This window comes from Fringilla coelebs (assembly GCF_963513975.1).
Source record: "Fringilla coelebs genome assembly, contig: SCAFFOLD_49, whole genome shotgun sequence".
NCBI classification, from domain to species: Eukaryota; Metazoa; Chordata; class Aves; order Passeriformes; family Fringillidae; genus Fringilla; species Fringilla coelebs.
Genome location: NW_028167265.1, coordinates 1,005,418 through 1,026,350, shown reverse-complemented (window position 1 = coordinate 1,026,350; position 20,933 = coordinate 1,005,418). Strand labels below are relative to the sequence as shown.

Here is a 20,933-nt window from a genome sequence, read left to right as displayed (position 1 = left end):
GCCATCAGCAGGGACACAGAGCCCAGTCCCTGCTCCATACAGCCCCTGCTGCCCCCCAGCCCCTCACCCAGCCCACTGGGAGCCCAAACCCCCAGGGAGCAGCTGGAAGAGGCAGAGCCGGGGTCAGTGCTGGCAGAGAAGGAGGGTGAGGAGGGGACCTCAGCTGGCAATGATGAAGACTGGGAATGCTACAGCCGGACTGAGCTTTCCTAAGAGTGCCAAGGGGAGGCAGAGCCAGAGCTGTCCCATGGAGAGTTCAGCAGCTCCCAAGACCTCTCCAACTGGGAAGACTGCAGTGAGCCAGAGCTCAGAGCACTCCAAGACGTTTCCACGGGGGAAGACAGCAGCAGCACAGACCTCCCACAGGACTGCTGAAAACGTAGAAGCATCTTCAGCTCCAGGCCCGCTCCCTTGCTGTGGGAGGAGGAGGAGGATGATGACTGGGATGAAGTCAGCATCCTCGAGCTGTAGGAAGGAGAAGGCAGGGCCCAAAGGCTGACAGATCTGGCGGCAGATGGGCTGCCACTGCCCGTCCCTCAGGAGGCCTGGGTTGAGGGGCAGGCCCCGGAGTCACTCTGTGCCTCGCCTCCCTCCCTGTACAGCCAAGCCTCCGTGGGCCAGCAGGGGCCCGAGGCAGGGCCACAGAGCCCGGGGCCTGACCTGCAGAGCCCTGGCGGCGCCTCAGCTCGCCAGCTGGGAGCGCAGGCCCGCGGGCAGCAGCCGGCTGCCCCGAGCAAACGGCCCGGCCGCCTCGGGCGGGCGCTGCGGGCGCTGCGGGCGCGGCTCTGCTGGCCCTGCCTGGCGCGGCAGCTGCAGCAGCAGCGCCGATGGCGCCTGCCCAGCCCGGGCCGGTCGATGGCGGCTGGCTCCCTGCGCGGGGCCCCAGGCAGCCACACGGGCGGCCTCGGCCTGGACACGGCCCCGCAGCCTCAGCTGCCCCGGCTGCCCTGGAGCATCTCCCCAGCAGCCGCAGTCACTGCTGTGGCCAGCCCTAAACAGCACGCACGGGACACAATTGGTGCCACAGCGCTCAGCACTGAATGCCAGAGTCATCAAGGTGGGAAGAGACCCTGACGGTCACCCAGCGCCACCAGCACCCTGGCAGCACCATTAGCACCGCAAAACCACATCCCCAAGGGCCACATCCGCACAAATCCTCAACGCCTCAGAGACAGCCACTCCACCACCTCCCTGGGCAACTTCTTCCAATGCCTCACCCCTCTGTCAGAGAAAAATTCCTCCTGATATTGAATCTGAACCTCCCCTGGGGCCATCAAAGGCCATTTCCTCTCATCTTGAAAGGATTCCACACTGGTCCTTTGGGATTATATCCCTGAAGAATGGGCACAGACAGGAGGTGTTGCTCTGTGGATGTGACTGCAGGACTTTGACTCATACCATTCTTCAAAAACAAATTAAAGTTGAATTTAAGAAATAGTAGTAGTTAAAAAAAACCAAAAAAACCTAAAAATACTAACATAAAAATATTTTTAAAATAATAATTAATCATAGGAATAGGAAGATGAAGAAGAAGAAATAGTAGTAGTAAATTTAGTAAGAATAATAAGAATGAGAATAGGAATAAGAAGATGAAGAGGAAGATAAAAAACTAGTAATTAATATAAGAATATTAAAAAAATAAGAATGACATAGTAAGGAAGCGTAACAAGGGAATAAGGTTAATTAGAGCAAGAATAAGAAGAATTTAAAGACAAAGAAAGAACAGTAGTAGCAATTAAGAAGAAAAAGAAGGGGAAGAAGAAGAAATAATAATAATAAGTAGAATATTAAATCAAAAGGCACATCTACACGTCTTCTAGAATCCCAGAATGCAGGAAAGGACCTTAAAAAGTATCTACTTCCAACTGATCGTCCTCTGAGCTCTCTCTCTCTCTCTCCAAGACCTTTTTCGTACTTCTATCTCCCTAGCTCCCATTTCTTGTTCAATAAAATCCAGTCTCACAAAAACCTGTTTTGTTCTCCTATGGTTTCATTTGTGCCTTCACTAGGGCAGAGGCACCTCTCCCTCATGGCACCTTAACTCTGGATAGAACCATGGGCAGGTTCCATCCAGCCACACGCATTCCAGGATTCTGTCAGGGACTCCCTTCCCTCCTTCCCTCTGCTTCCAGCTGCAGAATGTGCAGCAAAGCCACCTTTGCTGTCTGCCCAGGGAGCCCACCCAGCTGCTGGAACTTGACCCTGGCCCTGCACAGCTCCCTTGGCAGGCACGGCAGGAGCAGCACCCTGGCAGCCTCAGGAATTGCCCTCTGAGGTCTCTGGCACACACTGCAACCAGCTGGAATTCCAGCTTCCAGCAAGGAAAAGATGTTCCTGCCCTTCAAGGCAAAATTCTGAAGGAGCCAAGACACAAGTGGAGCAAGATCTTACAAAGACATTCCACTGCCAGCCTTCATAACTTCATCCAGGGCTGTTTTAGCACCTGGATTGGGAAGGGAAAAAAAAAAAATATCAGGGGAGGGTCTTTGGCTGGGAGCTGCCACAGGCAAAGAGAGACATTGGAAGGGAACAGGAGCAGCCAAAGGAAGGCAGGAGAGAAAGCAGGACACAAATGGCAACCAGCTGAGAAGGTGGCACTCTGAAAACCAAACCTGAACTTATGGAATAGGAATGGGACAGAAATGAAGAATTCCAAAACTTTCTTTACTATGCTTCTCTGAGCAACCTGTGCCAGGACCTCACCACCCTCACAGGGAAGAAGTATTTTCTAGATCAAACCTGAATTTCATCCCTTCTACTCTGAGCCCAGTAAATGACAATGAACTCATTTGTGGTCATTTTCAGAAAGGGCCCAAGCTCTTTGTTCCAGCACATCCTGCAAGCACCAGGCAGGACAGCATGGGAACCCAACTCACAGCTGAGGGACTCAGAAAATCTAAACACCGGCAGGGCACTGTCCTGGTTTTAGAGGAAGTAGGTTTTTTTGGGATGCTGTGGTCAAACCAATAGGTGCTCAGATTTGAATATTGGCACCTGGTGTGGCCACTGAGGACATGGATACGCCTCTGAGAACACAGGGGCTTAAAAGCTGAGAACTCCTGGGGGAAAACTCTCTTGGTTCCATCCATGAAAGAGCTCAGACCTCCCCTGCTCGGCTCCGAGCTGGGCAGGGGAGGGGAAGCCACGAGGCCTGGGTGAGGTAGGCCAGGGGGGCCTGGACATAGAAGGGAGGAGAAGGCCCTGAAAGATGGAAGGATGGAGGAAGCCAGAGAGACATCGGGTAGCCCTCCTCCTCCCCTGGAGAGAGAGAGAGAGAGAGCGAGTGAGCTGGTGTCTGTGCCTGTGCCACCTTGAGATTTGATAGCACGGCCAGCTGAGAAGGGTGGGGGGGTGGTGAGAAGGGGCCTGGCAGGGCAGCTGTGGGAGTTCTGCAGAGGCAGAGCCTGAGACTTTTAACCCTTTTTTGGATAATGGGAACCTTACAAATGCTGATTCCTCCTGGAGTTGAATGAGAAGAGAGACATAGATGAGATAAGAGGAAATGGGCCACGAGAGAAGTTGAGAAGAATTTTAGGTGGGAGGAGCTGATGGAGTTGCCTTTGGCTGGACTTTTCTTGTATGGCCATGGACAGAACCATTTTTCCTGTGACACAGAGACTGCATTTATGGGGGAGGCAATGGCTAGGAGCCAAGAGAGCGCAGTGATGTGATGTGAAGGAGTGCGTGAACAGAGACGACAGGTGAGGTGGGTGGTGGTGGTGCCCTCCGAGAAGAAGAAAAAGATCTCTGTTCTCGAGACCCCTCAGCCCCAAGGGGTGAAATTTGGGGGGGACAGGGGTCCCAAAGGTGAGAGACTGCGCTTTGTTTTGGAACAGGGCAAGGCACCCTTGAAAAGGAAAAACCCTAGAAGCAGCTCTGGTCCATGAGCAGTGGTGAGAGCACTGGGCATGGAAGGAAGATGTCACGCTGGCAGATGAACCCTGGCAGGGCCACGTGTGACATGGAAACTCAAGAGGTTTCAACTGTGTTTCCAGGGGAAGCCCATGGTGCAAGAGCGACTCATGTCTCCTTGATGAACTGAGAATTGATTATCTAAAGGGTGGTGATGGATAGAGAGTTGATGATCTGAAGGGTGGGTGTATGGGAAATTTGGTGGGGGGGGAGGAATATGACATGTAAGGTTTTCATTCCAAAATCAGTGTCTTTCTCTTTATGTATAGTTGAAGATTAATAAAGTTTTTCCCCTTTTATTCCTTAGCTGGAGCCTGCATTGCTCTATTTCTGATCACATCTCACAGCAGACACCAGGGAGAAGGTCTTTTCACGGGGGCACTGCATTGAACCAAGCTCAAACCATGACAGACACGTTTCTCATTTTTGAGAGACAGCATTGAAAATGATAGGTAATGACAGCCTCCTAATCACCCCTCCCTTTTAAACTTTCTCTGAAATAACCCAAACAGCTCTTCAAGTTCCTTTATCTTTGTCAATCACGGATCTTTTGAGAGCAGACTCAGGAAGAGAGCACAACATTAATATGTTGTTATTCAGACGTGGCTTGTTGTCCATCTTTCCCTACTAAGGGACAGCAGTAGATAGTGAGAATGACCAGGTATCCTGAGGAATTTTTCCTGCAGCAAGTTATTTTCCTGTCATGGTCCATCTGTAATTTTATTACTTATTAAAAGACCACTACAAATACAGCAGAGCACCTTGCAATTACTCCACCTTATATTTGTAAACCTCAAAGTCGTCCAGGCCTCAACAGCAGGAAAAACCCGGTGTCACCCTTTCGGGATATGAACGTCTTTAGGGTTTGGACACATGCCAGGATACCCACTGTAAGAGCTGCATGGACTGGAAAACCAACTTATATAACAGTATTTTCTGGTGAGAGGTAAATCCTGCTGCTGCCCCAGGAATTTCTTTTCATTTGAGAAGCATCAAGAAAGGCCAAGAGTGTTGAAACACACAGAGCCTGGAGGAGGCATCAGGGTATTTATTGGAGCAGTTTCTCCCTGGAAATAACCCCCTGCCAGGCTCCACTTGAGAGAAATTCTCCAAGAATATCCAACCATCAGCTTCTTTTTGGGGGGGATGAGGAGCACCCCTCAGCCCACTCCAGCACTGAAATATTTCAATGCCCCGAAGAAGCAGTGCCTGCAGGGGAGAGACTCTTTGGCTCTGGGCTCTCTGCGGCACTCGCTGCTGCAAGGACATTCCCCTCTGGAGCCCAGCCACAGCAGCCACACAGTGCCCACAGGGGCTGGGCTGCAGAGGCACAGGCTGGGGGTGCTCCCCTCTGGCCAGCCCTGCTGGCAGTGGCCATGGGCAAGGCCAAGAGCCAGCCCAGGGCTGGTTCTGGAGGTGCTGGGAGCAGCCAGGGAGGCAGCACCAAACAGACAGATCTGAAGGTCTCTTCTGGCCTGGATGAATCCGGGATTCAGGAATTGCCCTGGGCCAGGTGCAGCACCTGCCACTTGGCCTTGTGGGACCTCATGAGGTTGTCAGATGAAGTTGTCTCCCACTTCTCCAGCTTGTCCGGGTTCCTGCACATGTCCAAGTTCTGCCATGGTGCCCCTGCCCCACTTAGCTCCCCCATCCCCTGCAAACATGCTGAGGGGGAGCTTGATTCACTGCCTGTGTCATCGGGCAGGCCACAAAAGAGCCCCAGGGCCAAGGCAGAGCCCTGAGAGAGACACCCCCCATCCCCAGTCTGATGCTGCACATGGAGCCACTGCCCACAAGTCCCTGGCTGCGTCCATCTGCCAATGGCTTGTGCCCACAGTAGCCCCCTCTCCCAAGCCAGGGCTCTGCAGGGTGCAGGTTAGGCTGTCAAGTAGCACCATGACACAGTGGGTGCACTATGGCACTGCGGGGAAGGGCCTGGGCACACCAAGGGCTGCAAGTGCCCAAGTCCAGGGGCTTCTCCATGCAGCTTCCAGTGGGCTCAGCTGCTGCAGGGGTGCTGCGTGTGGCCCGTTGTGACACAGGGCCCATGATGATGCAGGACATGGTGGTGCCCAGAGACCCTTGTGGCATCGGAGAGCTCCACCATGACTGAGGGTAGAGAAGGGGTGCAGAGCCCTGGGGTGCCCAGTCCTGTGAGAGCGACTCTTGTAGAAGGAAGCAGCTGCTGGGATCTGTCCGTGCTACAGAACCTCAGAGATGGAAGAGAGCAAGACAAACCTCAACTCCTTCCAGTCACCCAGCCCCCTGCCCAGCTGGGGGCAAGACCAGACCCTCAGCGGGCACTTGGTGGGGGCAGTGGGTGCCTCAGCCTGGCCACAGTCAGACACTGAGGAGGAGGAGAGACCCTTTGTCATCATGGAAGAAGAGAAGAAACCTGACATAGATGACAAGTGGGGAGATGCTGGGGCCCGAGAGCTTCGCCTGAGGGAAGAGGAGACAAGCTGTGAATTCTACCAGTCGGTACAAGCAATGACAGCAAAGGAAGCGTCCCCACACAGAGCAAGGAGTGCCCACGAGTTGCACCAGTGGAAGGCAGCTGTGAGGGTGCTGTGGGGAGATGGAACCCAGGAGACCATTGTGACACCGCCCTTTGTCACAATGGGGCCGTGCTTCTATGAGAATCCATGGGCCCATGATGTTCTCCTGGGTTCCGGGAGGCCCCGCTGTGTCACAATGGCCCCTTGCTCCCACGAGCTACAGCACGGTCCCCGCTGCCCCTAGGTTCTGTGAGGCCAGGCTGCGGTCACAACTGACACTTGCTTCCATGAGATTGCCCTGTGTCACAGTGGTCCCCATGTTTCCATGAGGTTCTGCTGTGTCACAGTGGACCCTGGGTTCCACAAGAGCTGGCAATGTCCCAGTGGCACCTGTGTCCTGTGGGCCCCACTTTGCCAAAGTAGAGCCTTGGCTCCATGAGATTCCAGGTTGTCCCAATGCTCTGCTGAGTTCCATGAGGCTGTGCTGTGTCACCATGGACACTGAGTCCCACCTGCCCTGGCAATATCCAAGTGGCACCTGGCTTCCATGAGGCCCCGTTGTGTTTGCAGTTGACACTTGGTTCCCTGAGATGTCATTGTCACGCTGCTCTCCTGGGTGCCCTGAGACCGTGCTGTGCAATAATGGAGCCTTGCTCTACTAGAGCTGGCAATGTCCCAGTGGCACCTGTGTCCCATGAGGCCCCACTAGGTCAGAGCAGAGCCTTGGGTTAACAACTGACCCTTGTTTCCTTGAGATTCCATTTGTGAAAAACACATTCACTCTTGTGTGAAAATGTAAAAAGTTTAATAAAGGACAGTGGGAGACCAGGACCATGGAGCAGAGGTTATTACGGCCGGGTGCACCTTGGCACTCAGCCAGGAGCACCCTGTTACCTTCGGGGATACCCCTGAAATACCTTTGCCCTTACATCAGCCTGTTGCATATTCACAGACCCTCATGCCTATCCATAAACCAGTTTACATATTCCAGCAACTGTTCTACATGGCCCCTCCTCGGGTCTGCCTTTTCAGAGCATGTGTGTTTCTTGGCTGTGCTTTTGGCTCCTTCTCTTTATCCCCTCCAGTTCTGGGCCTTGGTCCCCTCTGCCCTCAGACAGTGAGTGCTGATGGTTGGCAGATCTGTGCAGGTGTCCTCATCCTGTGTGCATTGGATGTTATCCCATCCCAGCAGGCATTTTAACACAACACAACACATATTTCACTGAGCCTAATTAACAACAGAAATAAAAGCTATATCTTTAGTACAAAGTTACTTTAACACCACAGATAAAAAATCCATTTTAATATCTGTGAAAAGCCAATATTATAATATGTATCCATAGCAAAAAGCCTCTCACTGAGCGATGGTAGATGTTGGTCCCATGGCTCAGTCTCACAACTGGGAATTTTGCTCCCCTTACTGGGAATTCCCCTCCCCTTAAGCTTTTTAACCCTATGTTTTAAGGTCACTATTGTTATGGATACATAATATAATATTGGCTTTTCACAGATATTAAAATGGATTAACTTTGTTATTGTCTTGGTTTGAAAATCCAGGTGTCTGCTAAGGAAGGCAGGAGCCTCCCCAAGAACGGAAAATGCAAAGCCCCTCCCTCTGAATTGTTATAATTTTGAAATTTAGGAGCTCTCAGGCAAAGCTATGGGAATAGGAATAACAGTTCTTTTTTTAGGAAAAATTAAAAATACAAATGCAGTAGTGTCATGAGCCATCCTTGTGAACGGGTTTTGTGATGGTTCGTGGGGGATCTCGGGGTGCAAAAAACCGACACAGTACAAGGGGGTTTGCAGTGATAATCAAAACAAATGCACTTTTATTGAAATAACCACAGCAAAATTGTGTTGGGGAAGGATTGGGGAAAAGAGAAAGATAAAGAAAAAAAAAAGAAGAAGGAGAAAAGGGTACACAGCTACCAAATGTGGGAATGGTGAAAGTCCTTTGGTGTCCGGCAGTTCACGTCCGGGGAGATCTCGGAGATGCAGCTTATCAGGATCCTAATTATGCACTTCTTCGATGGAGGAAGGGAATGATTTCGAAACTGAATCTATTGTATTGGGGGAAAAAGAATGGCATTTGGAAAAGGGGTACACACAGTCCATATTACAGTGGGTGAGAGCCATTTGTTTTCGTGGTTGGATGCTCGCACCTGCAACATCCATCTCGCTTTGGTTGGCTCGCCTCCCCCGGGCTGGGGGCTTCAGTCCCAGTCCTTGGAAAGTGTGGGAGGGGCCTTTTCACATGGGGATTTCCTGTCTCAGCTTTTTCTCTGGTGAGGTGGCTTCCTGCATCTCAGTTTGTCTGTCACGGTGGGTACAAACGTACGGAAGGGGTCTTCTTTGAGGGACCACTCCTAAAACTCAGGAAAAGTCCAGCCAGGCCAGGAGTTGGGAGAGGAAAAATCTCAGAGCTATTGCTGCAAAAAGGTCAGAATGTCCTTTTTTCCTCTCTTCCTGAAACGCAGTGTGAACACACCCATGGAATAGCTGAGCAATGCTCTCGGGTCATCGTGCCCTCCTGGCTAACAAAGCCAGAGGCCTGCAGACAGGGGGGATCTTCAGAGGTCTCTCAATGACAGCTGTGAGGCAGCTGAAGGATATTTCGGGCAGACTCTCGCAAGTAGCACAAAGAAAACCACTGACAGAGTCGGGATACAATCTGACACCCTGTGGCTCAGGGTGTTGGCAGCAGTCCCAGCCCTCCTGCAGTGACAGGTGTGGTTCTGTTGGAGCAGGGATCCTGGAGAAGCGTGGAGTTTTCCTCTGAAGGTCCAGGGGTGCTGTAGATAGGCCTGGTATTCATCTGGGAATGCAGTGGGAAAAGGTCTGATCCTCTGGGAATCCAGTGGAGAAGAAAGCTGCTTCTCTGGAAATCCAGTGGGAATAGGCTGCTGTGGTGTTCCAAACCTCAGATTCTATCCAGGTAGAATTCCTTGGCTCCTCCAGCTGGGCAGAGCACCCCCCAAATAGGATGATGTCATTTTATCAGCCATGCAGTGACACTGAAATGGCCCATTAAGAGCAGATAATAAATAATTATTAGCCCAATATCAGAAGATATCTCCTGGAGGGAGGATTGGCTGCGGAAGAGATAAACTGCCCAATGAACAGAAGATAACTGCCCCACCTCTGACAGATGGCAAACACAACACACACTCATCTTGCAGTCCAGGACCTGTCCTCACTGGCTGCCCCCATTCTCCACAGTTCATGGTGTCCAGGGAGGCTGCAGCTGCCGGTGCCGGGAACAAACAAGACGGGTCTTGGTTTCAGAGAGCTCCAGAATCCATTTCTGACCTGCAAAGACAGGGCAAAGGCACGGCTGTGGGGTTTTTATAAGGTATCCCAGGGCTGGAGTTAGGGTTTGAGTCAAGGGAGGAGTTCTTAGCAAAACAAGAAGGGTGAGATCAAATTCCTGCCTCTTAGCAACAGGAGCACTCCACACACAATGTGTCTCCATGTACTAAATTCCCCCTCAAACACCAGTGAAATGGTGCAACTTCAGATATTTTTGATCAATTTCATTCACTTAACCCAGTTTTTGCTGTTTTTAAGGGATGAAGATGAAGCAGAAGAACTTAAAGCCAAACCAAAAGGAGAAGCAGCCAGGTGTGTTCCCAACATGGATCACAGGGAATGTGGGTCACCAGGGCTGGGCCCAAAGTGGCTCCTCCAGTGGGGGATGGAGCTGGAGCAGCGCACAAAGCTCTTCCTGCACTCGGGGCACTCGCAGGGCCTCTCTTAGTGGTGCCCCCGTTGGTGTTGGGTCAAGTGAGAGCGCTGGGAGAAGCTCTTCCCACACTCCTCACACTTGTAGGGCCTCTCCCTGGTGTGGATGCGCCGGTGGGTGATGAGGGTGCAGTTCCGCTTGAATCCCTTCCCGCAGTCGGGGCATTGGAAGGGCCTCTCCTCTGAGTGAATCCGATAGTGCCTGAGCAGATGGGAGCTGGTCACAAACCTCGTCCTGCACTTATCACACCCGTAGGGCCTCTCCCCAGTGTGGATCTTTTGGTGGATGATAAAGTAGGAATGCTGGCTGAAGCTCTTTCCACATTTCCCACACTTGTAGGGCCTCACGCCGGTGTGGAGGTTCTGGTGCTGGATCAGGTTGGCACTCAAGCTGAAGCTCTTCCCACACTCCCCACACTCATAGGGCCTCTCCCCAGTGTGGGTCCTCTGGTGCCGGATCAGGGTAGAGCTCCGGCTGAAGCTCTTCCCACACTCCTCACACTTGTGGGGCTTCTCCCCAGTGTGGATGCGCCGGTGCATGACAAGATTGGAGTTCTGCCTGAAGCCCTGCCCGCAGTCGGGGCAGCGGAAGGGCCTCTCCTCTGTGTGGGTGTGCTGGTGCCTGAGGAGACAGGAGCTGGTCTGAAACGTCTTCCTGCATTGATCACACTCGTAGGGCCGTTCCCCAGTGTGGATCCTCTGGTGCACGACAAGATGGGAGTTGTGCCTGAAGCCCTGCCCGCAGTCGGGGCATTGGAAGGGCCTCTCCTCTGTGTGCGTGCGCTGGTGCTTGAGGAGATGGGAACTGGTCTGCAACCTCTTCCTGCCCTGATAACACTCGTAGGGCCGTTCTACAGTGTGGGTCCTCTGGTGCTTGATCAGCTCAGAGTTCCATCTGAAGCTCTTCCCACACTCCACACATGTGTGGGGCTTCTCCCTATCACGGAGCTGCTCATGGAGCACCAGCTCCGAGCTCTGGATCCATCTCTGGCTGCCTTCCTGGCCCAGGCTGGCTCTTTCCCCCTCACATCCCCGCCATCTGCGTTTGCAGCCCCTCCTCGTGTGGGATCTCTGGGGCTTTTCCTCCCCGTTGGGTTCCTGTGCCGTGGAGCCGCTCAAAACGGCCTCTTCCACCAGGTTCTGCTGCGGGGATTTGTCCTCCCTGCTCTCCATGCTCAGCTCCAGCTCTGGGGGAGGAAGGACAAGGACAGGATGGGATTTGCCTCCATGCCACAGGCAAGGGGAAGGAGATCCCCCCAGGGCTGTCATGCAGCTGGGGGCCGTGCTGGGCTAGAAGATGGAGCAGCACAGAGGGGAAAGGGGCACTGACTTCCTTCTCACCTGTCTCAGTGTCCTGGGGCATCTTCCTCTTCCTCACAGCCTCCCAGGGGTTGGCAATGGGAAATCCTGGCCTGGGGAAAACAAGGGATGAGCACGCTGAGTGTGAAGGTCCCTCTGCCCAAGTCCATCTCTACAAGTCACCAGCACTCTTGGCTGGGCTCCATAAAGACCTCCCAAACACCAAGATTCACCCCTGAAAAAGCCTCCCAGGAGTTCCCCATCCCTGGCCCTCCCCTCTGGTGTTCGGTGGTTCCCCCCTGTCCCAGCTGCTGGGGCTCACACTTGGATTGAGGGTCCCCCTTCTCCTCGGTGCCTGCCCTGCCCAGGCTGCTGGCAGTCCCAGCAATCCCAAAAGCTCCCCCCTCTTGGCTCTCCCCATTTCGGGATGCCGGGGCTCTTTGGGCTCCCGGGCTCCCTTCTCCCCTCATTCTCTGCTCTGGGCTGCAGCGGCTCCAAGGAGTCCCCCCTGCCCCTCTCCAGGCTCTTGAGGCTCCCGCCCATGGCGGCGCTCCCCCCTCTCTGGGCTCCCCACTTTGGGCTCCTGGGGGACACAGGGCTCTGCTCCTCCAGGCTGCCTCTGCCGCCAGCCGCCACCGGCAGCCCCCGATGTCCCACCGAGGGGCCTTTTCCGCTCAGCCTCGGACTTCTTCATTCTCTAAACATCCCCACAAAAAACCCAACCCAGGGATTGCCCAGGATACCTGGGCCGAGCTCCCTCTCCCCGCTCACCTGCGCGATGGGGGGGGCGATGATCCCACAGGTGGGGGCTGCGAATTCAGGCCGGGCTGGAGCGCGTGGTTCCGTCTGCTCAGCCTTGATCCGCCTTTGTCCCTCCTCTTCCTCTTCCTCCAGCTCCTCCTCTTCCCTCCCCTCCTCCTCCTCCTCCTCTGTCTTTTCCGCATCTCCTTCTCCTCCTTCACCCCTCCCCTTCCCTCCCTCCTCCTCCTCCCCCAGCAGCAGCGACACCCTCGGTGCCCCGTTCCCGCAGCCCTCGCAGCCCGCGGCAGGAGCGGGGATGGAGCCGGGACAGGTCGGGATGGGCAGCGCGGGGCTCTCGGCTGCTCCCAGCCGCTGCGGGCGGGGGGAACCCGGCCCGGGCCACAGGAGAGGCAAACTGGGAAAACTGGGGGCTGCACATCCAAACTGGCCCTTGCTGGGGACCCTGCCTGGGCACTGCCAGCCCTTGGGGCTCCTCTCGGCACATCTGGGAGGGGGGAACGCACACAGGGCTGGGGGATCCCAGCAATGGCAGCGCTGCCAGGGACTGGGCTGGACTGGGATCGTACTGGGAGTGACTGTGTCCTGCGGCCGCTCGGCCTCTTCCTCCCTCCCTCCTCCTCCTCACCCGTTCCCGACGGCGGAACTGTGAGGGGAAAGGGGGCGGGGAAAGGGCGGAACCGTGAGGGGAAAGGGGGCGGGGAAAGGGCGGGAACCGTGAGGGGAAAGGGGGCGGGGAAAGGGGACGCGCGGGCCTCAAAGGGCCCGGTTTGGTTTAAAATCACCCAAAAGGGCCTCAAATGCATCCAAAATCCACCAGGTTTGGCCTAAAATCAGCCAAACAGGATTAAAAGTCTCCAAAGAGGCCTGAAATCCAACCAAAGAGGGCTAAAATTGCCCAAACTGGTTTACACCTCCCTCAAATGGCCTTAAATCATCCTTAAATCTCCAAGATTGGCTTCAAACCCACCCTGACCCTGCCCAGGCTGGCCCCAAATGCCCCCGAGGGGCCGAGCCTGAGGCCCAGCCCGGGATGGGCTCCGGGCTCGCTCCGGGCCCTCCGCGCTCGCTCCGGGGAGTTTTGGCCGCGGCCCCGGACGGGCCCGGGCGGGACTCGGAGAGACTGGGAGGGCTGGGCAGGGCTGGGGCATCTGGGGCTGCTGGGGCTGGGGAGTCTGGTGGGAGTTTGGGGCAATTCCTGGGGTTTGGAGAGAGTGATTGGGGTTGGGGGAGCTGGGGAATTTTGGGGGGCTTTGTGGATTTTGGGGGCTTTGGAGTTTGGGTTTTTTTATTGAAGCTTTGGCGTTTTTCTGGGAGTTTATTGAAATTTTAAAAGGTTTTTTTTTAATTTTGGAGGATTTTGTGAGGGATTTGTGGGATTCTCTGGAATTTTGAGGGGTTTTATTGGGATTTCTGGGGGATTTTGGGTGGTTTTATTGGAATTGTGGAGGCATTTAGTGGGATTCTTTGGACGTCTAGGTTTTTTAAGGAATTTTTGGGGATTTTTTTGAAGGATTTTGGGAGTTTTTTGTGGGTTTTTTTTGGTGGGGCCAGGATTTCTTTGGGGCTTGGGGGGGATTTTGTGGGACTTTTTATATTTTTGGGGACAGTTTTGGTTTAATTGGGATTTTGGGGGTTTGTTGAGATTTCAATAGATTTTGTGGGGTTTTATTGGGATTCTAGCGTGTTCCAATGGGATTTTGTAAAATTTAATTGAGATGTCGTGGGTTTTATTGGTGGTTTTGGGGGTTTCAAGTAGAATTTTGGTGCCTCTCAGCCCTTCCCCACATCCACAGATAACACCAAAGCCCCCCCAAAATTCCTCTAAAACCCCCCAAAATCCCAAAAAACCCCTCCAAAACCCCTGAGAATCCAACAAAATCCCAGTGAAACCCACAAAAATTTCAAAAAATTCCCAAAAATTTCAAGACATTCCCCCCCAAGAAACCCCTCACAACCAAAATAAAATCCCCCAAACCACAAAACCCTCAAAAATCATGTAACCCCTCCCAAAACCCAATAATTCTCCTCAAAACCCCACTAATTCCTCCTCAACTCCCAATAAAATCTCCCAAAGCCCAAAAAAGCCCCCCCAAATCGCCAAAAACCCTCTCAAAACCCCAAATTTCCCCGGGAACCCCCCAGACTCACTGGGGCCATCCTGGATCAGGGGGCTCCGGCCAGTGGAACAGGAGCCACTTCAGGGGGCCCTCGGAGCTTTTTGGGGAGGGGGCACCATGGGAGACCCCCAAAACCCGGGGGGAGAACCCCTGCTGTGCCCCCTCCCCCCAAACCCCCAGACCCCGTTTCAGGGTGGGCCTGGGACCCCCCGGGACCCCCAAATCTCCCCCAGGACCCCCAGAGCCCCCCAGGGTTGGCCCAGGACCACTCAGGACTCCCCAAACCCTCCCCAAGACCCCCAAAACCTTCCCAGGACCCTCAGACCCCCTCTTTTCTCCCCAAAATTCACCCCAGACCCCCCCCAAATCCATCAGACTGCTCCAAATCCCCCTCAGACCCCTCAATTTCCCCTAAACCCTATGAAATCCACTCAAACTCCCCCAAATTCCCGCCAGAGCCCCCACAACCCCTCAGTTCCTCTCAAAATCCCCCAAAATCCCCTCAGACCCTCCCAATCCCCTCAAATCCCCCTAAACCCACCTGAGAACGCTCCAGACACCCCCCAGCTTCCCCCAAAGCTCCCCAAAGCCCCCTCAGACGCATCAAAGCCCCCTCACACCCCCTCATTCCCCCCAAGACTCCGGAGCTCCGCCTGTTTCCCCCCATGGCCACATCCTCACCGTTCTTGTCCCCTTCTGTCCCTGCATCCCAGTTCCCTTGTCCCTATCCCCAGAGCTACCTCAGCCCAAAGGTGCCAGTCCCCACATTCCTGTCCCCACCGCCCCATCCCCAAATTCCTGCTCCCTGTTCCTGTCCCTAAAGCCACTCCACATCCCCAGTCCCACCAAGGTCCACTGTGGCTAACAGGGACTGGCACTGCTGGCCTTGGGGACCTCAGGGCACCCCAAAGCCCCTTTTGCCCTTTCCCCTCCCCATCCCCAGGGTGTCAGGCCCATGCCCAGAGCACTCACCCCACAGGAGCAGCGCCACCTTCCCGGCCATCCCGGTGTCCCCAGCCATGTGGACTGGCTGTCACTGGCTGCTGTGGCCACCGCTCCCCTGGCTGGCGGCTCTTGGGATGGAGGGGAAGGAAGCGAGGCCACATCCGTCCCCACGTGTGGGTGGCCCTTGATGGGGGCAGGGTGGCCACAAGCTGGGGACAGCATGGGGACAAGGCTGGGTGGGACAAAGTGGGACATGGGGTTCCCAGGAGTGGAGGGCTCAGTGAGTTTGGAGAGCCAGGGATGGGTGTCCAGGGAAATGGGGTGTCCCAGGGATGGGGTCCCTGTGGAATGGGGGTCCGGAAGAAGCGGAGTCACTGGGAGGAGGGGTGCCAGGGGAATGGGGGTCTCCAGGGTTCGGGGGGCTCAAGGATGAGAGTCCCAGGGGAACGTGGGCTCCAGGGATTTGGGGTCATGGGCTGGCATTTTTCAGGAGTAGAGTGCTGAGGGAATGGGGGTTCCTGAGAGAACCAAAGTCCTGGGGGAAGGAGGATTTCAGGGGATGGAATGAGCAGGAGAGGGTTCCTTGGGAATGGGGTGCTGGGCCATGGAGATCCTGGGGAATGTCAGTACTGGGTTGGGAGACCCAGGGATGCGGGGACCTAAGGAATGGGGGTGCCATGGTTTGGTTCCCAGGGGAGTGGGGGTGCCTGGGATGGGAATATGCTGGGTGAGGCAGTGGCTCTCAGTTCCTTCCCTGGGTGCCCCAGATTTTGGGGAGACCCAGAGCCCAGCACAGCCCCCACAAGGTGCCTGTGGTGTGGGGGGGGTCACCGCAGGTTGATTCCAAGAAGTCTGGGTCTGTGTCCCCACATACCCAGTGACTTTTCCCTCCCTTTATTTCCATTTCCATAATTTCATCCCTCAATTTCACAACCCCCCAGTTTGTGCCTTGATGATCCTGGAGAGCCCCTGAGCAGGGAAGGGGTTGGGGGAAGCCCAGGGTGGGGGAAGCAGGGCTGAGGTGTCTGCAGGGAGGGCTGGGGAGGCTGTGGGGGATGGGAATGTCCACTTTCCCACCCCAACACTTTCACTTTCTCTCTCCTATAGAAGAAGGAAGAGGCCGTTTGACAACTTGGTCACACGAGGGGGGCAGGTTCTGTCCTGGGCGGGCACATCTGGGGGGCTCCTGTGCTGGTTGGATGCTGTTTCCAGGGGTGACACATGCTGGACAAGGGGGTCCTGTCCTGGGCCATGGCAGCTCCAGGTGGGTCCAGACTTCTCCATTCTTGCTCGTTCCCTGCAGGATCTGAGCTGGCAAGAGCAGCTGGGGAATGGAGCCCCGGGCAGGAAGGAGCTCCCAAAGTCCTGCTCCTTGAAGCCAGCGGCCACCCAAGGGTGGGGCCCAGCCATGGCCCAGCCCCACTGCACAGGGATGGCCGTTGCCCAGCCCTGCTCTGCCCAGCCCCAGGTGGCAGCCAGCACCTCAGGGTCCCCCCTGACCCCTTGCCTTTGATTCTGGCAGCTTTAGAGCTGCTGCAGAGGTGAGAATTCTGTGGGGGGAAAAGGCCCTGCCTGTGGTTTGCTCAGCCCTGCAAGAAGCACAAACCCCAAAGGGAGCCCAAGCAGTGGCTCTGTGAGAGCCTTTGATGGTTTTCAGAGCAGGGCTGGCTGGAGACCTCCCACTGCAGGGGCAGCTGTGAGGGAACCAGTGCGGAAATGCAGGAATTGATCATTTTGTCTCTCTTGGTAAGGGTCTGAGATGACGACAAAACTACTGAAAATCCCACAACAATCTGGTAAACAACCTGCCTAGGACACCCTCTTTCTGGAACAAAACCTGCAGCCTTCTAGAACCTCATGGAAAGAATGTTTGGGTTCAGACTGTGGTCACTAGATAAGAGAGAAAAGTGTGGAAATATTGAGCAGTGGCTCTGCCTGTGGCCGTGGTGGGGCTGTGGGGTACGACCCTGTCTGGATTCCAGGTGTCCCCAGAGCTGCTCCATCCCTGCCCTCCTCCTCTGCGTGAAAGGCTGAGGGTTTGCAGGAATTGTGGTGTAAAGCCACCAGAGGAGCTGCTGTGGACCCAAGACCTGCCTGGGCTCAGGCAATGCCTTCCTTCCATCCGGGATCATGGAGAGCGGTTGCGGGTGTTGCTCAGGGTGTGTGCCTGGCCCTGGGACACTGCTACGCTGCCAGTGGGCACTGGGATCCAACCTGCTGCCTTGGCGGCTCCTGCCCGCTGCCGGTGGTGGTGCCGGGAGCGATTGGTGCCCATGAGTTTGCAAAAGGAGCGATTTCCCCTCCTGCGTCCTGCCCGAGGCCGCCATGGCCCCTGAGGGGATGGAGCTGGACTGGGGCGCCCCCTGCTGGCCGGGAGTGCTCCCTGCAGCGCCCCCTGCTGGCCGGGAGGGCTCCCTGCAGCGCCCCCTGCTGGCCAGGAGTGCTCCCTGCAGCGCCCCCCGCTGGCCGGGAGTGCTCCCTACAGCGCCCCCTGCTGGCCTGGAGTGCTCCCTGCAGCGCCCCCTGCTGGCCGCGGTTATCACTGCCACAAACACCAACAGCGCTGAGCGGGAGGGAAAGTTCTGGGTTTGTGTTGTTTGCTCTGTTCTGGTTTATAAATCTCCTGATAAAGAGCTGCTATTCATTTTTCTACACTTTGGTCTGTAAGCCCCATCTTTGAAATTAAAAAAATTTTAAGACATTGGTCTTTTTTCCATTCCAGGAATATTTTTATTTTCCTTGGCAGATATTTCTCATTTTAATGAGGTTCCAACTCTTGGGTTCCAGCATGGAAATGACAGACATCCCAAGAGAAGACAGGGTCAGCAACTTGGCCACTTTATGCTCTGCCTTTTAAGCCAGTTGGGCCACCAAGGGCCCTCTCTCCTCGTGGCACTTCAGGTCACATGGCCACTCAGCAGCTGCTTTGGCAGAGTGTCACACTGTCCCCAGTGTGCCATGGCTGACAGACTGATGGACAGACGGGGCCCTGTCTCACCAAAAGCAAGGCCTGACCCACCCCTGCCACACACAGCTCTTCCAAAATGTCTCCAGACATTAAACCTTTCCTGTCTCTGACACCCCACCCTGTGCCATGGCCTGAGCCCACTGCCCTGGGAAAGGGGGAGACTCCGGAACCCCCACAGTGCCTTTGTGACATGCTGGTGTGGGGAACAGGGCAGAGGAGGGGTTTGGGACAGGGGACAAGCGAATCCAGAGCCTCCTGAAGCCCGCTTTGGCCATCAGAGCAAGGAAGGTCCAGGGCCCTGGCAGGTTTGTCTGGTGGAGGAAACGTGCTGTGGGAAATGTCTGGGGGTTGCTCCTTGTTGTGGCTTTCCCTGGAAATCGTTCCTTGTGTGACAATTTGGACTCCGAACCTTGTTGCTGTTGCTGTTGGTTTTATTCTCTCTCGTTGTGATTGCAGGAAATTATTCTTCTCTCAGCCCTTTGGGATCTTTGTGCTTAAAGAGGGAGGAGCAGTTTTTAGTGGCAGCACACACACGAGTGGGTGCCCATGGGTGGGGACCCCCAGTGCCCCCCAGTTCCCCCCAGTGTCACAGCACATTCCTGTAGATGTCACCCAGTTCCCGCGGTCGCCCCTGGAGTCCCCGCAGCTCTGCATAGGTCACCTGGGGATCCTGGAGGTTGGTGGCACGGGGGGACACTGCCGTGGGATCTGGGTGGGGTGACACTCGTGGGTGATGTGTCCCTCTGCATGTGTCCCCCCCATACTCACCCCCTGCCCTCTTGGTTTTATTGACGCGGTCGTACAGTACCTCCCCCTCCTCTGGTGAGGCGGGGGATCCGGGGGAGCCCTGAGGGAATAAAGGGGATGTGGGGAGGGAATGGGAGGTATTGGGGGTTGGGGTAAAACGGAAGAGTGTGGTTTGAGCCCCCCACTCACCTTTCCTGGTTCTTCCTGGATGCTGCTGAGGAAAGAGGGGAGGGGTGACTGTGGGGTCCCAAGGCCCTGACCCTCTCAGGGTTCCTGAACCCCCATGGTACCCTCAGTTACTCAAAGGACCCCCAAGCATCCCTGAAGCCCCCTAGAATTCAGGAACCTTCCCATTGCCTCTGATCAACTCAGCCTCAAGAACCCAAAGCCCACCAGGGACAGAGACCCCCCTGACATAACTCCCAACGTCCCTGCAGGACCCTCCGGCACCTCCCCAAAGGCTACCGGACCCACAGCCAAGGTCACAATTCTGGGGCTGTGGGTGCCACCCAATCGCTCCTCAACTCTGGGGGCCTCTCCAGGTCCCTGGGACCCACATCCCCCCTTTGTCACCCACCCAGGCAGTGCCACCGGAGCCAGGCCACAATGACACCCACGAGCAGGAGCAGGAACAAAAGGGCCGCACTGACCCCAGCGGCCACTGCAAGGAACAGAGGGGGATACATCAGGGTCACCCATCACCCTAGGGGTCCTACACTCCCTGGTGACCCTGTGTGACTCCACCTGTGTCCCTGTGTGTCCCTGTGTCCCGCTGTGTCACCTCCAGTGCCAGCTCAGGGCTGGTTGCCTGGAACACGCGGTGCCCGTCCTGTCCCAGCTGGTTGGTGGCCACACACTGGTAGGTGCTCAAATGTCCCACATCAATGTCCCGGAGCTCCAGGGGGGGACCCTGGGCCAGCTCCTGCCCATTGTGCAGCCAGGTGAAGGTGACAGGGGCTGAGCCCACCTGCGCCGAGCAGTGCAGGGTCACATTGTCACATGCATGCACCGGGTGTGACAGGAGACCGGGGGTGATGGTGGCATTGGCCACGGGCACTGCAGGGACACAGACAAGGCTGAGGGCACAGGGAGGGGCTGGCAGCTGGTGTGAGGGGATAGGGATGGAGGGGGGATGAGTGTGATGGGATGTAGGGTCACACCATAGAGGGGTGAGTGGACAAGGGGAGTCGTGGGGGGACCTAAGAAAGGTGTCTGGGGGTCATGAGAGATCTCCAACCAGGGGACCTGATGAGTCTCTGGGGGCTCCCCGGACCATCCCCGCACTCACTGTGCACCGTGACGTGGAGCTCTGCGCAGCTCTTCTGCACGGCCCCGTCCTTGGAGCGCACCTGGCAGCTGTAATACCCTGAGTGGGAGACCCCCACAGCGGGCACCAGCAGCTGCGGGGACACCTGCGGGCCCCCCACGACCTGCCCGTCCCGGTAGAACACGTGCAGGAGGGGGGCTGGGGGCCGCAGGTGGCTGGGGGTGCTGAGGCAGCTGAGATTCATGGGGGACCCCTCAGTGGGCTCGGGGGGACCCTTCAGCACCGGCACCGAGAAGAGCTCTGGGAAGGAGAGGGGAGGTGAGGACTGTGACTCTGAGTGTGCTGGGAAGGGGCTTTGGGGGTGTCAGGGGATTGGAGTTCCAGCCTTGGGGGTGCTCACCGTGCACTGTCACTGTCACTGGCGCCGACTGTGCCCACAGTGACACTGCAGACCCCACCAAGCCCCCGCAGCGGTAGCAGCTGCTGTGGTGCAGCTGCAGAGGGGACAGGGACAGCTCGGTCCCATTGAGGGACCTCCCCACCTCCTGGTTCTCCATGGTAAAATCGCACATTGGTGACCAGGCTGTTCCACCGGGCCCGGCAGCGCAGTGTCACCGTGTCCCCCTCCAGCAGCTCCCGCACTGGCACCTGCAACTCTAATCGGGCTGCGGGAC

At 55.9% G+C, this 20,933-nt stretch overlaps 2 protein-coding genes across 2 annotated transcripts in view; both read right to left on the bottom strand.

The window, feature by feature from the left end:
- Window positions 1-15,530, bottom strand: part of LOC311166077 (low affinity immunoglobulin gamma Fc region receptor II-like) — a gene marked incomplete at its 3' end in the record, with an annotated part of 109,411 nt that extends 93,881 nt beyond the window's left edge. Inside the window, exon 1 of the mRNA XM_084227555.1 lies at window positions 15,305-15,530. Coding sequence (XP_084083681.1) covers window positions 15,305-15,353 — 49 coding nt within the window. The 5' untranslated portion in view covers window positions 15,354-15,530. The remainder of the gene's footprint in view (window positions 1-15,304) is intronic.
- LOC311166085 (uncharacterized protein) lies at window positions 9,634-12,307 on the bottom strand (the record flags this gene model as incomplete). The annotated part of the gene is made up of 4 exons (XM_084227562.1): window positions 12,225-12,307; window positions 11,496-11,566; window positions 10,226-11,341; window positions 9,634-9,722 (listed from the first exon to the last, which is right to left on the bottom strand). Exons 2-4 carry the CDS (start codon window positions 11,515-11,517, stop codon window positions 9,634-9,636), a joined length of 1,227 nt encoding a protein of 408 aa, XP_084083688.1. The 5' UTR covers window positions 11,518-11,566; window positions 12,225-12,307.
- Window positions 15,531-20,933: the final 5,403 nt, after the last annotated feature.